Genomic DNA, 13868 nt, shown 5'->3' on the forward strand with positions numbered 1-13868 from the left:
TCAACACAAATATTTAACACATTTTTAAATAATTTTTCAACAACACCCACTATCTGTTCTTCAATAAATAATAGTATGACCTTCTTTTGTAAAAAAAAAATAAAATAATGTAAGGTGATCTTATTCAGTTATCATTAACTTAATTGTATACTTGTTAGTTAAAAAATTTAAAATATATTAATTTGTTACGTTGTAGTGGCCGTTAGCTTACTTTTATTTAGTGGCATATTTAAATAATATACGATAGAAAATTAGTTATTTAACAACAATTAAGATGTGTGTTTCACATAAAAGTGGTTTTTACTCAGGCAAAAATTTGTGTGAGACGGATCTCTTATTTGGGTCATCCATGAAAAGGTATTACTTTTTATGCTAAGAGTATTACTTTTTGTTGTGAATATGGGTATGGTTGACCCGTTTCACAGATTAGGATCCGTGAGACAGTCTCACATGAGACCCACTCTTTTACTAATTACACATGAATATGTTACCATATTATAGATGATACGGAAATGAATAATCCAAAAAATCTCTAATCTGAATAAGATAAGTCTGTAGAGAAAAGAGCTTCTCATACAAATGAACAAGTTAAGATATTTTTCCCAACAACAGTTGAGTCTCATAAAGCTTGTTCAGTGTGATTTGCTTGACTAAGACTATTAATTTTATCAGAGATTTCCTCAGTACACGACGAAAGATAAAAATTAGGGTTTTCACGTTATAAAAAAGGTGAAAGATATTTCTAAAAATACACATCATTATTAGATTTATAATAGAGTTTTGATGAGTCAATCTTCCAAATCTAATCGATGTGTATACACATTACTTGTGATTAATTAAAGATTTTCGTAGGCTCTAAGTTTGAATTTAAGATATCGCGGCGTTAAGTTTCTTGGTGTTAGTCATAATTGCTTCAAGTGAAATATGACTTTGGCCCCTGAAAAAAAAAAAGAAAGTAGGCTTCTTAATTATACGATGGTCTCACATGAGTTTTTAATTATTAAATTTAAAAATGTTAATTGGTTGAAGAAAGGATTATATATAGGTAAGCTTGCAAAAGATAGTAGTATATTTCCAGAGTGTTATCCTACACCTAAACTGTTGAGGTTCGTAAAATTATTGATTGTAATATGCCCGAACATGCTAGTTAAGTTCAACGCACTGGATTTATGATTGTAGAACTAAGGGAAAATTGCAATTCATGCATCCGTTAAGTTGCTCTTTTCACGAGTTTAGTTATTCAAGTAATTGAATTTAATTTAGAGTTAGCCCATTATATTAGCCTGTCGTGCAATTTTATTTTATTTTATATTTTACAATTTTAGTTCTTTTCCGTGGAATGCTGCTATTGTGCTTTGATGATATCGAAAATTTTACGTACCTAGGATTCGGTCTGATGAGCCAAATATTTCAACGTTGTGACAGTTTATTAATATTATTTGAGCAGAGATGTTTATATCAGGAGATGACCAAGCTTATTATAGCAAAAATGGATCTTGTGCGGATGAACAAACATTAAGAGGCATAAGTAGTAATTATAATAGTGCACGGATGAACAAACGTTCCGAGACTTATGTCAGTCCTGATAGATATAATAGTGCATGCTTTATTAATTGAGGGGTAATCAACTCAAGGCTTGAGGGCTAATGCCAAATTAAACCTTGCACACTCGTATGTAGACTTCGTGTCCACCTCATTTGACACAGTGATCATGAGTGACTTTGGGCTCCATTCATGCTTGATCAGGCGCTTGCCTTGCCATAGTTATTCAGTCGAGCCTTCACAGTGGTTAGCGGGTCCAACAAATGTTGAGTGCCGATTGTGGTGGTATTCTCATTACATGAAAAACTGTGTGCAACCTTAGCACCGACTGCAGTGCTGGTTAGTGGGTTCACTGTATGGTAAAAAGATCCAGTCAAGGTGTCACCCTTGTCATTCCTAAAGCAGGAGAACAGAATCATTAAATTTCCCAAAAATCTGTCCCGAATACATGACACAAATGCCCAACGTACAGTTGCATTGACATGCACACTAATTATCGTCTTGATCTGCAATGAACAAAGTAATTTTACTCACAGAGTCAACGAGGAAATGAGATCAGTATTTCTGAAGCTTGCGCCAATGTTGTATTTAGTTCAGCACCTTCCTTGGTGTAAAATAACAGATCAGTCCCCATAGCAATTTTATTGTTATTATGCAGCAATTTTATTAATTAATATTATGCAACAATTCTCAGGAGAATTTTAAAGGATATTTTGAAAATAAAAAGGCATCTCCTAAGTTTTTAAGGGATGCAAGAGGAAAGAAGAATGGAAATAGAAAACAAATACATCATAAGCGAAGAAGTGAACAAGGTAAAAGAAATGCATATATTAGAGCCCGTATCCACTTTAATATCAGTTGTGACATTCTTCTGCTTCAATTGAGTATTAATGTCTGCCAAAAACAATTCACCTTTCTTTATTCCCGTTGAAGTGAGGGTCTGCAACAAAACAAGAAAAGTAACGACAACTGAAAGGTAAAAAATTATATCAAGACACTCCAACAAAACCATTGATAAATCTAAGCAACTAACGGAACGAAGCACACACACACACACACAAAAGCCATCTGTGGTCACAAACTGCATGCACTAAACACATCAAAATACAAAATACTGAATAATCTGCACACCAGCTACCACAAATGATAATTTAAGTTCAGAACTCAGAGGAGAAGACTTAGATGCAAAAGAAATGAGTTCCCAAACGTTTTTTAAAACAGTTTCCAAGCGGCCAAACATGTCATGTTGACTACTTAGAAGATCTTTTCAACACATCTATCATCTTAAATAAATTTTAATGCCGTTAGTGAATATATTTTTTTAAAATATAAATAAGATTTCATAGGCTAAAGTGTAAATAAGAATTAATATTTATTCTTCGATGAAACAAAATTTGAACGAAAATGATAATAGTTTTCAGCTAGGACACATTATATATCATCTAATATTAGTAGAGTTAATTAATATTGTTGACTAGTAGAATATTATTTTAACACAAAAAGCCATAAAATTGTGTATAGTTGGCGATACGACATGAGAACCAATGGAACCAATTGGTTCCCCTAAATATTCGCCGAGGTTGCTTCCATTGCCTTTGAATCCTGTATTTAAACAAATACGTAACCATATTTTAAATATATATTCATTTCTTGACACAATTTTTATCGTTCTGGTCTACTAAAATAAAGGGTTTGAACCCGAAGAGCCAGAGGGTTCGACCCTAGACCGTTACCATTAAAAAAAAAAATTCAAGAAAAAATAAAGAAAGTAGGACATACCAAGATGCATGGAACTAAATGCAATCCTTTGATCGTCTTGTTTATTGCTTTTGTTTCTATTCTTCCGAGCCTCAGAGCTCATTATGCAGAATTTGACGAAGTTTGGAGGAGACGAGCTGATGAGGCATGGAACCGGACCCTCGAATCCTACGAGGAACGACCCGAGAAAATTGTTAATCACTTGAACATGCATGTCCACAGGTAATAAATAACAAGGCGATTTTTTTGCTTTCTTGGCAGTTCAAATCTTCTTGATTATTATGTGTGAAATATTTGTGATATATAATGGTGTATACATATATGTAATGTTTACCAGGACCTTAAAGGAAATAGGGGATGACCATTTGAGCTTGAATAGCACAAGAAGGCAGCTAACAGGAAGGAGGCGGTACAATGGTCCATGCAAGGCCACCAATCCTATTGACAGGTGCTGGAGATGCCAGCCCAACTGGGCCAGCAACCGGTTCAGGCTAGCGGATTGTGTGCTGGGCTTCGGCTACAAGGCCAAGGGTGGAAAGAATGGCAAGATCTATGTGGTGACCGACCCCTCAGACAACAACATTTTGGACCCGAAAAAAGGAACCCTGCGCCACGCAGTGATCCAAAAGGAACCATTATGGATCATATTCGAGCGCGACATGGTCATCAGGCTCACACAAGAGTTGATCATGCAGAGCGACAAGACCATTGATGCACGTGGCGCGAGGGTCCATGTTGCCAATGGCGCGGGGATCACAATTCAGTATGTGAAAAATGTGATTATACATGGGCTGAGGATCTCAAACATTGTACGTGGGACTGGTGGCCTGATCAGGGACTCTGTCGACCATTTTGGATTGAGAACTATGAGCGATGGGGACGGTATTTCGATATTCGGATCGCAGGATATCTGGATTGATCATGTATCCATGACAAACTGCTACGACGGACTCATCGATGTCATCCAAGGCTCGACCGGTGTCACCATCTCCAACAGCCACTTCACTGACCACAACGAGGTACAGATCAACAAATATTGGATCAAAACTTTGGTTGTGTATATCAAGTCATATCAATTTATAGCACAAATGTGTTAAAAATATAGAACTACGCGTGCAGGCAATGCTTTTTGGGGCGAGTGATAGCTATTCTCAAGACCAGAAAATGCAAATAACAGTTGCTTTCAACCATTTTGGGAAGAGAATGGTGCAAAGAATGCCTCGGTGCCGATGGGGTTACATCCACGTTGTGAACAACGACTACACTCATTGGAATATGTATGCCATCGGTGGCAGCCAACACCCCACCATCATTAGCCAGGGAAACCGATACATCGCGCCCCCGGAAAACCCTTTCGCCAAGGAGGTATGTAACAGAACCTATTTTTTCGTTAATTGATCATGTAAATTCAACTCATTGTTATGTACGCCATCTGTTTAGTTACATGAGTTCCGTTTGAGCTCAATAACTTTGATGTTTTTTGTGATTTTAGTATGTTTTTCATTGATATGAAGTCTAATTGCGAGAAAATTCTAATGTACTAAAAGTTAAACGGGAATAATTAAAAGACTAAAATGACAATGATCATACCAACTTACACGATCAATTTTGGGGAAAAAATGCAGGTGACGAAGAGGGAGTACTCACCAGAATCAGTGTGGAAACAGTGGACATGGAGATCAGAAGGCGACATGTTCTTGCGAGGTGCATTCTTTGTTCAGTCTGGAGATCCAATCTGGACTAGCAAGCACCCGGAGGTATACGATAAGATATCAGCTGCTCCGGCAACTCACGTGGCAGAGATGACGAGATTTGCCGGTTGGATGAACTGCAAGCTCGGGATACCTTGTTAAAATTGTAAGAATATGGCAGGCGATCGAGGCCGACACAAGAACGAAAGAAGAATATATAAATAATGTACATGCATTAGAACGAAAGAAGAATATATAAATCATGTACATGCATTTGGTTTAATGTTCATATTTTTGGGACTGGGTGGATTTAATAACATTTATAAAAGGAACAAATATTGTAAAAACAATTCCAGTAAAATTATCATAATATGAAAATTGATCGGTCTAAAAATTATCAACCCAACCATCTATGTTATGTGGCTTTACTTTAGGAGTAGGTCTCGATCTTGTGAGACGGTCTCACAAATCTTTATCTGTGATACCGATCAACCCTACCGATATTCACAATAAAAAGTAATACTCTTAGTATAAAAAATAATACTTTTTCATGGATGACCCAAATAAGATATCTGTCTCACAAAATATGACCCGTGAGACTGTCTCACACAAGTTTTTGCTTTACTTGCTTTAGTGGCACTCTTTTCATTGAGTATTATAAAAATATTTACGTACAACCAAAACATTCATTTTTCATGTATGTTAACAATCTAAAAAGTTAACCATGATAAGTAGACCATCCTGACTTTGGATTAATTTTGGCCTAAACTTAATTTATACAAAATAAATAATAAAACATATGAATTTATTTTTAGCCAATTTTTTTAAAATCGTTATTTATTCATAAATAAAAGTAGTTTTGTGTTTAAATTTGATTGTTAAAAGTGCATCTAAGTTTAAATTACAACTTTGTGTGGAATCAATATATTGTGTTAATCTGATACAAGTGGCTTGGTTGATCTCCAAATTTCAAATACGTCTAAATTTTCCCATGGGTTTTAGTTTTTTTTTTTCAAGTATACAATATAAATTTAATATTAAATCTGTATGATTTAGAAGAGACTTATAAGATTTACCACAATTAATTTGTAACCATATATACTCAGGTAAGAAAAATTCTTTTAAAAATAATAAATTGAATATTCGTTGCTTAATTTCGATGTTGGAACCGTAAGATGCCAAACAAATTGAAGATAACCCAAGTAATTAATATAAAATGTAGTATGCTAAAAAAGTAATATAAAATGTGGTACATATAAGAAATTCAAAGGAATCAATTAAGTTAGATTATTTGGAACGACTCGGGTATTATAATTGATTTGTGATTATCATTTTTTAGCCGAATTCGAATTTATTTTTTAAAAGAAAAAAATAATGCGATATTTTTTTTAAAAGCTTGTGCTCGTAATTTCGATTAATATATCTAGAAAATATCGCATGCTGACACAAACTCCTTGTTGTTTTACTTCCTGATCTTGCAGAAGATTTCAAAGCAACAAGGGACAAAAACATAATAAAACCAAAACCAGAACAAAGGATCATATAATAAACGCCTGAAAACATCCACGATCCTCAAGTTTTCCGGGAAAAAAGTTGCTGAAATCTTTTGCTATCAATTTCTCTCTTATTTTCTTGCAAAAATCCTGAGTTTTTGTCAATATATATATATTTGAATTTTGTGGTTTTGTTTCATGGCCTGGTGGCTGAATTTCGCAATGGATGGAGAGTTTATCTAGGTGAGTGATCTTGCTTCTTTTTTTTTCACAGAAATCTAGTTAGAATTTTAATTATAAGTAATTATTTTCAGTTATGATGATGAGGAAGCTGTGGCAGGGGCCTACGATTTAGCTGCATTAAAATATTGTGGGACTTCAACTTTTACCAATTTCCCAGTGAATTCTTTTTGTTGTTTGTGGGGTTCAATTTGAGAGGAGAAGCAAGTAGAAAACAAAGAAATGGTTTGTAGAGGTAAGTGTTGAACACTTTCTCCTTAAGAAGAATTTGTCCATCACAATATGCTAGAGATTGGTGACAATCTTCTTCCAAGATACCACAACAACTCATTGAATAATGAGCACTCAAATATTCAAGTTCTATCACAAAGAAATGAATGGAACTATCTCTTGTTGAAGAAGGAGGAATAACAATATGCAAATGAGTATGTTTTGAGTTATGTGTTTTTGATTTTCAATAAATCAATATTTAATGTTTTTCATGTTAAAAGACATGATCTTTTATTCATAGTGGTGTCTCTTGACAATTGTAACTGACCACAATCATCAAACAATGCCAAGGAAATGAAAAAATGGCTGAAAAACGAAACAGCACGAAGGGGCGCGTGCAGGCGCCCCTACGCGATCTCGGCAGGCGCGCGCACATGCGCGAAGCTCCGCGCGCATGTGCGCGCCTGCTACTGTTCACAATCGAATATTTTATTTTTCGTCCCTTCAATGTTCCGACTACTCGTTTGAAGTTCTTTCAACATTCGATGAACTTGTTTCGAGTTTAATTTAGAACCACTGAACTTAATATTCGTTCATTAAACTTCGTTCTTCATTTCGAATTTTTCCAATCAAACACATTGATTAATTTGCTTAATTTTCATTCATTAAACATCAAAATTATCCAACACTTTTTACTATCAAGTAAATATATAGATGCTCAAATTACCACCGTTTCGTGGTGTGAAGAATGAGACGTAGTTGATTCAATCTACATATACCAAACGGTAGTATTAGTTTCCTCAATATAAATTTTCTGCAGGGAACTGATTATGAGAACGAAATTGGAATCATGCAGTGTCACAACTCACAAGAGAAGAATACCTAGCTTCATTGAGAAGGTATAGTTTTTTAATTAATCATTTCATTCACCTTTGTAATGTAAAATAGTTCATCGGTACGGTGCTGTATTAAGATCTTTAATTTCATACATGCAGGCACCATCACAATGGAAGATGGGAAGCTAGAATTGGTAGAGTTTTTGGGAATAAGTACCTCTACCTTGGCACCTACAGTAAGTACATGTCTAAAACAAACTTGTCACATTTCATGAATAAAACAGAGATTAAACAAGCTAATGAATCACAATTCTACGTGCAGGTACCCAAAAAGAAGCAGCTCATGGCCAACGCAGTCGTCACGAATTTCGACTTGAGGACGTACATCCGATAGTTGAAGCCCGGATCGGGTACTTCTTTGACACTCACTCAAGAAACAAGACCAAAAGCAGAATCACATGAAGTTTTGATGTCTTCTCCTCAGTCAGGGAAAGGTTAACCGAGTCGGTGCAAAACATATGGAGCAAAAGCTCCTTTTAAGTACTCTTGCAAATAATAAACAAATATTAATACAAAATTGTGGGGAGCAAAACTTTGGTTAAAAAGAAATATTTGACTGAAGCGACTAAATTCAAAATTTTTGATTTGGTAAATTTAGAAATTTGCTTTTTACTTTTAAAAACGACTGCAAAATCGGTTTATTTGATTTAGTTTAGTTTATTTATATATAAAAATCGGATAAACTGAATAAATCAATTCCTTTAATAAGCTTCAATTTTTTTATATTCAGTATTATTAAATAAAAATCTGAATTTTTAAATTTTTTTCCCCGAAAATTTGGTTAATTTGGATATAGACCAAAATAATCGAATTGCACTCAATTCGGTTTATATGATTTTAACTTTTGAACTGATTCCGGCTTTATTTTGGTTTAACTGAAATTTTGTTCATAATTAATTTTGATAATTATAATTTTTATCTTACTTTTAAAATTTTAAACATTATTACTATTAGTATTATTAATTTATTTCGCATGATTATCACATATTAGTAGGTGTTTTAATTTAAATAGTAAAAATTAATTATATTTTTGTATTTCCTAATTTATTTTATTTTTAATAAATAAAAAAGCACCAGCTGCCGTCAGCTGAGATGGGACACTGAAATGGCTGCGCTGTTGAATTCAGCTACTCTCCTCCAAATCCTTATCAAAGGTTAAATCTTTTTTCACCCTTCTTTGTTCGAAATTGCAATTCTTCGGAGAATTCAACGGTGGAGTAAACGAAATTCTTTTTCTGTTTATTATAATTGAATAACATCCGTAGGCAAATGGGTGGGAGGTTGCAGATTGATCGATGATTCACTTCACCGCAAGAGAAATAAGACCCGATTTCTGAATCACTTTGTCTCTGCCAAAGCAATGAGTACTGGTTATTCGGGAAAGAAGCAAGTGTGGATATGGACGGAGAAGAAAGAAGCCATGACCGCCGCCGTAGAGAGGGGTTGGAATACTTTCATCTTTCATTCTCACCGCCGTGAACTCGCCGCTGAGTGGTCCTGTGAGCATAAGCTGTCCTTGTGTTAAGTTTTGTTGAAATGAATTAGTCGAATGTGTAAATATTATGATATTCTTGACAATATCGCCGCTGAGTGGTCCTGTGAGCATACGCTAAGTTTTATTGAAATGAATTAGTCGAATTTGTAAATATTATGATATTCTTGACAATTGTAAACAGTGTTGAACATTGAAGGCAATTAATATGATAAATCCATTTATAACATTGTTGCAGCTATTGCAGTAATTTGTCCTCTTTTCGTTGAAGATGGTATTCTCTTTGATGGTGAGCGCAAGAAAGTTGCTAATTATTTTGAGATCTCTTCGCCCCGTGAACTGGAGAAGCTGCAATCATTGAATGAAGAATCCGAAAATGTCGTTATTAGTCTCCTGAATTGGCAAGTAAGCTAGTCAATCTCGGCCAGCCGAAGTAGATAGCTATTTTTGTGCCTGACGGGCCGCGGCTATTTAATTCTATTTGTTGTATGTCCAGTATTTACATGCAAATTAAAACATCGTCCCCCCGGTATAGTAGTGTTGGCAAACTATGAAAATTGATAATATTCTCTTGCTTGTTAAATATGGTAATATCTAATATATTCTATGTATATTAATCTGTGTTGAAAGCAATGCACTTTTTTCGTTGTTATGCATCTTTTCACCAGCTTTCCTTGTATTTGTTTAGCATAGCTGTAAACTCATCTTGGTCTACACGACCAGCCTCTGCTGTAAGTGTAGGGCTGTCCAAAACTGCACCACAGGCTCAGAATGGGCAATGTTTGAGTGGGAACTTAGTAGTCTCCGTCGTCGTCGCTTATTATCAGCATGTCTGTTAAACTGCGATGCTGAGTTTAGTTTTTCTTTGCTCTATTGGTCTCACTTACATATGTCTACTAGGTGATACCTGCAGAAAATATTGTTGCCATGATTCAAGGCACTCGAAAAACGGTCTTTGCCATCTCAAACTCACATTCTGAAGCTCAAATTTTCTTTGAGGTAGCATCGTATTCTGAACCATTGTGTTACTTAGGCCCGACTCTACAAATTTTTCGATTAATATATCTATACCAGTAGGCACTGGAGCATGGTTTGTGTGGTGTAGTTTTGAAAACCGAGGATGTTGAATCCATCTTTCAGCTGAAGGTAATAAACTTATACATGATATTAATAATGCTCACTGTAGAAAGATGTGGACCTTATGATGTGCATATTATCAGGACTATCTTGATAGAAGAGACGAGGAAGGTAGCCTTTTGGGATTAACCAAAGCCAGGGTAACTAAGGTTCAAATGGCTGGGATGGGCGACCGTGTCTGCGTAGATCTTTGCAGTATTATGAAACCTGGTGAAGGCCTTCTGGTTTCACTTACACTTACTTCTGTGCCTTGATTTCAAATTCCTATTTTAGATATTTCTCGTGAATCACAAACGTTAATCATTTTTATTTTGTGCTTAAGGTCGGATCATTTGCGAGAGGGCTTTTCCTTGTTCATTCAGAATGCTTAGAGTCAAATTACATTTCCAGCAGACCTTTCCGAGTCAATGCCGTGAGTAGTAGCGAATTCAGAAATTTTTTTGACCTACGTAATCCACACTTGGCTAGTGCACTCTATGCTTTCTATCAAAAAACAATCAACTATATTCAAATTTTGAATGGTACAGGGTCCGGTACATGCATATGTTGCTGTCCCAGGGGGGAAGACTAGCTACCTGTCCGAGTTAAAATCGGGAAAAGAGGTTATTATTGTTGACCAATCGGGGATGCAGCGAACAGCAATTGTTGGCCGTGTAAAGATTGAAACTAGACAATTAATCCTTATTGAGGCCAAGGTCTGTATATGCCACCGTGCTCTTGAATTGTAGGCACATTGTCTCTAGTCTAGTTCACTGGGGGTAATTGCTGCCTCCCATGCTATTTTCAACGTGACAAAATGATTAATACATGGTTTTGGAATTCTATATAGTTTAAAATATCTTAGTTGCTCTTTTACCTTAAGCCATAGTTTTTTGCTAGAAGCAAACACCTGGATTAAAATTAGTACAAGAGCCAAATTTGCATGTCCTACTCTCATAAATTGTGATTATGCAAATTGGAGCAATAATTGCCTGCACTATTCTGCGTGATTACTGATTTGTTACATAATTGTTGGAACGTAATGTTTGGGAAATGTTATAAAAAATCAAGTTTTTTTTACACAAAAAAAATTGAGTTTTAAGTATCCAAGGAACACATGTTGGGTCATATGTGAATTTGAAAAGGTTTTCTATAGTATTGGCCAACAGACATCTTGGGGTGCTATATGCAGGGAGATCAGGATAACAAGACTTACAGCATTCTTCTACAAAACGCCGAAACAGTTGCTTTAGTCGCCTCCCCTGAAGGTAAATCTCATTTCAACACAACATTCTTCAATGCAATTTGTATTCAATTGCATGATCGTTGTTGTTGCGGCAGAGGGGCATCAGTGTACTTCATTCCCTGTGACCTCACTCGAAGTAGGCGACGAAATTTTGGTGAGAGTACAGGAAGGTGCTCGGCATACTGGGATCGAAATACAAGAGTTTATCATCGAGAAATGAATTGTGGAGGAAAATATGATTTTTATAGCATTTTCTCCCACACTTGTGGTTCTAGGCTAGGCTTCTATCTTGCTTAATGTGATGGTATGTGAATGCTCTTGTGTTCCTAAGCCTGACTGGTTGTACTATTTAAACAATTGTTTCACTATGTTTGATCATTTAACCTAAAATATGTTTATGATTCTTCTAGTTATAACTTAATTTTAATTTTTTTTAATGAAAGAAGTGATGCGAGTGGACAATTGGGAAGTACAAGAATGCAAGAAAGAGAACATGTTTTTCTATGGCCCATGCCAGAGTAGACCGCCAGAAATCAACGGCGGACGCATTTGTCTATTAGCAAGTAACATGGATCCTTACTAAGAAACGAATAATTAATGATCATCATATGATACAGCAATCATTTTTGTAATCTTATATTGCAAATTAAGTATTCCAAAACATATATACCAAATCTCTTTTAAAAAAAACCCATATATATCGAGAAATCGAAATTAAAACCGTATAATCAGTTATTGATTGCTTCTGTATTAAAAAAAAAACAAAAAAAAGGTGCATATATAACATTTTGGTGTATAATCCATGAACAGACAACTTTCCGATTCTGTGTTCGATTAATGTGGTAAATTTTGTTGTTCAGGCCAAGGCCAAAATTCCGGGTTTTCGTCAATGCTACCAAAAACATTGCAAAAACCTTCGTTCGGAGTTGCGGCCGGGTCCGGGATATGATGAGGATCATGATCTTGCCTTGATATGCTGTGGAGTAGTACTTGTGTCAAGCTACCAGAAGGAGGTACAACATTCGACGAAGCCAAAACTACAGCGTTTCGGTTGCCTGTACAAGGATATAATGTGCTGTCATTTGGTGTCATAGTGAGGTTAACATGATCAAAACTGTTCTCACTTCCATGTCCCCAAGATTTTTCATTGTGTTTGTTGAGGTTCCCCAGACCCGAACCGATCGCGTCTCCATTTTTGAGAGCCAACAACTGCAAATATATAGTCCAACCATTATGCATTAATCAATAAAAAAATGTAACCCCAACAGTCATAATCTGTCTAAGAAAGCAAGAGAAAGCCAATTTTTCTATAATTGCATGACTTGGGTATATTAAACTGAGTCTCCCTCGTTTGAATTTGGGCAGCAAAATTAAAAAATTTGGAGAAAAACACACACATGATTCGAATATTTTTCATGCTTCCGAAAAACTTAGAACATATGATCATGTAAAGGCCAAACATGATGTAATGCATTTGCAATATGAACCAAACCTGAGCCTGAAGTTTCTTGTTCTGGGATTTAAGGTCATTATTCTCTGCTTTAATGGCCTCAAACTGTTTCTTCAAGACATTGTAATCCTTCTCCAGTTGCTTAGTTTTCAATCGGGCCCTCCTGTTTTGAAACCATATAGCGATCTGCCTGGGCTTAAGCCCCAGCGCCCGAGCGAGCTGCATTTTCCTCTCGGGCTCCAGTTTGTTTCTCGACTCGAAGCTCTTCTCCAGGGCCTTCACCTGGTCCAGGCTCAGCCTCCTCTTCTTCATTTCTCCAAGCGACAGCGATTCGTCGTCCGACATGTCATCATCCGGCTGCAATTCCTCGACCCGATCCGTCCCGGGATATGAGATGGATGTCCTCATCATGTACTGTGCAACACCTACAAAAATTTTTGACAAGATTTAGCAATGAAATTTGAGTTTCAGTTCACCAAAAAATCGCCACAAAGCAAGTACCGTGGTACTGATCTTGAGGAGCAAAAGATGACGATGAGGCCAAATGGCTATCTTCATGGTTCCCAAACATGGATCAAAACCAAGAAAATCACACCTTTTGTGCGTGTTCGTGTGTGAAAGTTGAATATATAATTTGAGAATCAAAACTTTCTTAGTTTATAAGGAGAGATTTTGAAGTGGGAACATGGGTAGCCAGCGATAATATCTGTTGATACAAAGGGGGAGAGAGAGAA

At 35.9% G+C, this 13868-nt stretch overlaps 3 protein-coding genes and 1 pseudogene across 7 annotated transcripts; 2 read left to right on the plus strand and 2 right to left on the minus strand.

Moving 5' to 3' along the window:
• Nucleotides 1–1629: 1629 nt before the first annotated feature.
• On the minus strand, nucleotides 1630–2610 carry LOC140969935 (mitochondrial outer membrane protein porin of 36 kDa-like; annotated as a pseudogene).
• Nucleotides 2611–3204: 594 nt separating this feature from the next.
• LOC140969931 (probable pectate lyase P59) lies at nucleotides 3205–5344 on the plus strand. Its single transcript, XM_073431451.1, has 4 exons — nucleotides 3205–3522; nucleotides 3638–4319; nucleotides 4420–4665; nucleotides 4926–5344. The coding sequence occupies exons 1-4, from the start codon at nucleotides 3326–3328 to the stop codon at nucleotides 5151–5153; spliced, it is 1353 nt and encodes a 450-aa protein (XP_073287552.1). The 5' UTR covers nucleotides 3205–3325; the 3' UTR covers nucleotides 5154–5344.
• Nucleotides 5345–8861: 3517 nt separating this feature from the next.
• Nucleotides 8862–12087, plus strand: LOC140969933 (uncharacterized). Of its 5 annotated transcripts, none has more exons than XM_073431453.1 (10): nucleotides 8862–8984; nucleotides 9096–9329; nucleotides 9561–9727; nucleotides 10223–10321; nucleotides 10400–10468; nucleotides 10543–10683; nucleotides 10782–10871; nucleotides 10987–11154; nucleotides 11631–11706; nucleotides 11780–12087. In XM_073431453.1, the coding sequence occupies exons 1-10, from the start codon at nucleotides 8936–8938 to the stop codon at nucleotides 11902–11904; spliced, it is 1218 nt and encodes a 405-aa protein (XP_073287554.1). In that variant the 5' UTR covers nucleotides 8862–8935; the 3' UTR covers nucleotides 11905–12087. The 5 variants fall into 5 exon arrangements, with proteins under 5 accessions (XP_073287554.1, XP_073287555.1, XP_073287557.1 ...); XM_073431454.1 differs by having other exon boundaries at nucleotides 9570–9727; XM_073431456.1 differs by having other exon boundaries at nucleotides 8903–8984; nucleotides 9118–9329.
• Nucleotides 12088–12321: 234 nt separating this feature from the next.
• On the minus strand, nucleotides 12322–13868 carry LOC140969934 (homeobox-leucine zipper protein HAT7-like). The gene is made up of 3 exons (XM_073431459.1): nucleotides 13636–13868; nucleotides 13177–13559; nucleotides 12322–12893 (listed from the first exon to the last, which is right to left on the minus strand). The coding sequence occupies exons 1-3, from the start codon at nucleotides 13703–13705 to the stop codon at nucleotides 12519–12521; spliced, it is 828 nt and encodes a 275-aa protein (XP_073287560.1). The 5' UTR covers nucleotides 13706–13868; the 3' UTR covers nucleotides 12322–12518.

This window comes from Primulina huaijiensis, unplaced genomic scaffold (genome assembly GCF_012295235.1).
Source record: "Primulina huaijiensis isolate GDHJ02 unplaced genomic scaffold, ASM1229523v2 scaffold43093, whole genome shotgun sequence".
Lineage (NCBI taxonomy): Eukaryota > Viridiplantae > Streptophyta > Magnoliopsida > Lamiales > Gesneriaceae > Primulina > Primulina huaijiensis.

Coding starts and splice junctions, on each gene's coding strand:
- LOC140969931 (XM_073431451.1), top strand. CDS start 3,326: ATGCATGGAACTAAATGCAATCCTTTGATCGTCTTGTTTATTGCTTTT. Junction 4,320..4,419: donor ACTTCACTGACCACAACGAG/GTACAGATCAAC, acceptor CTACGCGTGCAG/GCAATGCTTTTTGGGGCGAG. Junction 4,666..4,925: donor AAAACCCTTTCGCCAAGGAG/GTATGTAACAGA, acceptor GAAAAAATGCAG/GTGACGAAGAGGGAGTACTC.
- LOC140969933 (XM_073431453.1), top strand. CDS start 8,936: ATGGCTGCGCTGTTGAATTCAGCTACTCTCCTCCAAATCCTTATCAAA. Junction 9,330..9,560: donor ACTCGCCGCTGAGTGGTCCT/GTGAGCATAAGC, acceptor ACATTGTTGCAG/CTATTGCAGTAATTTGTCCT. Junction 11,707..11,779: donor TTTAGTCGCCTCCCCTGAAG/GTAAATCTCATT, acceptor TTGTTGCGGCAG/AGGGGCATCAGTGTACTTCA.
- LOC140969934 (XM_073431459.1), bottom strand. CDS start 13,705: ATGTTTGGGAACCATGAAGATAGCCATTTGGCCTCATCGTCATCTTTT. Junction 13,560..13,635: donor TCCTCAAGATCAGTACCACG/GTACTTGCTTTG, acceptor AAATTTTTGTAG/GTGTTGCACAGTACATGATG. Junction 12,894..13,176: donor ACAAGAAACTTCAGGCTCAG/GTTTGGTTCATA, acceptor ATATATTTGCAG/TTGTTGGCTCTCAAAAATGG.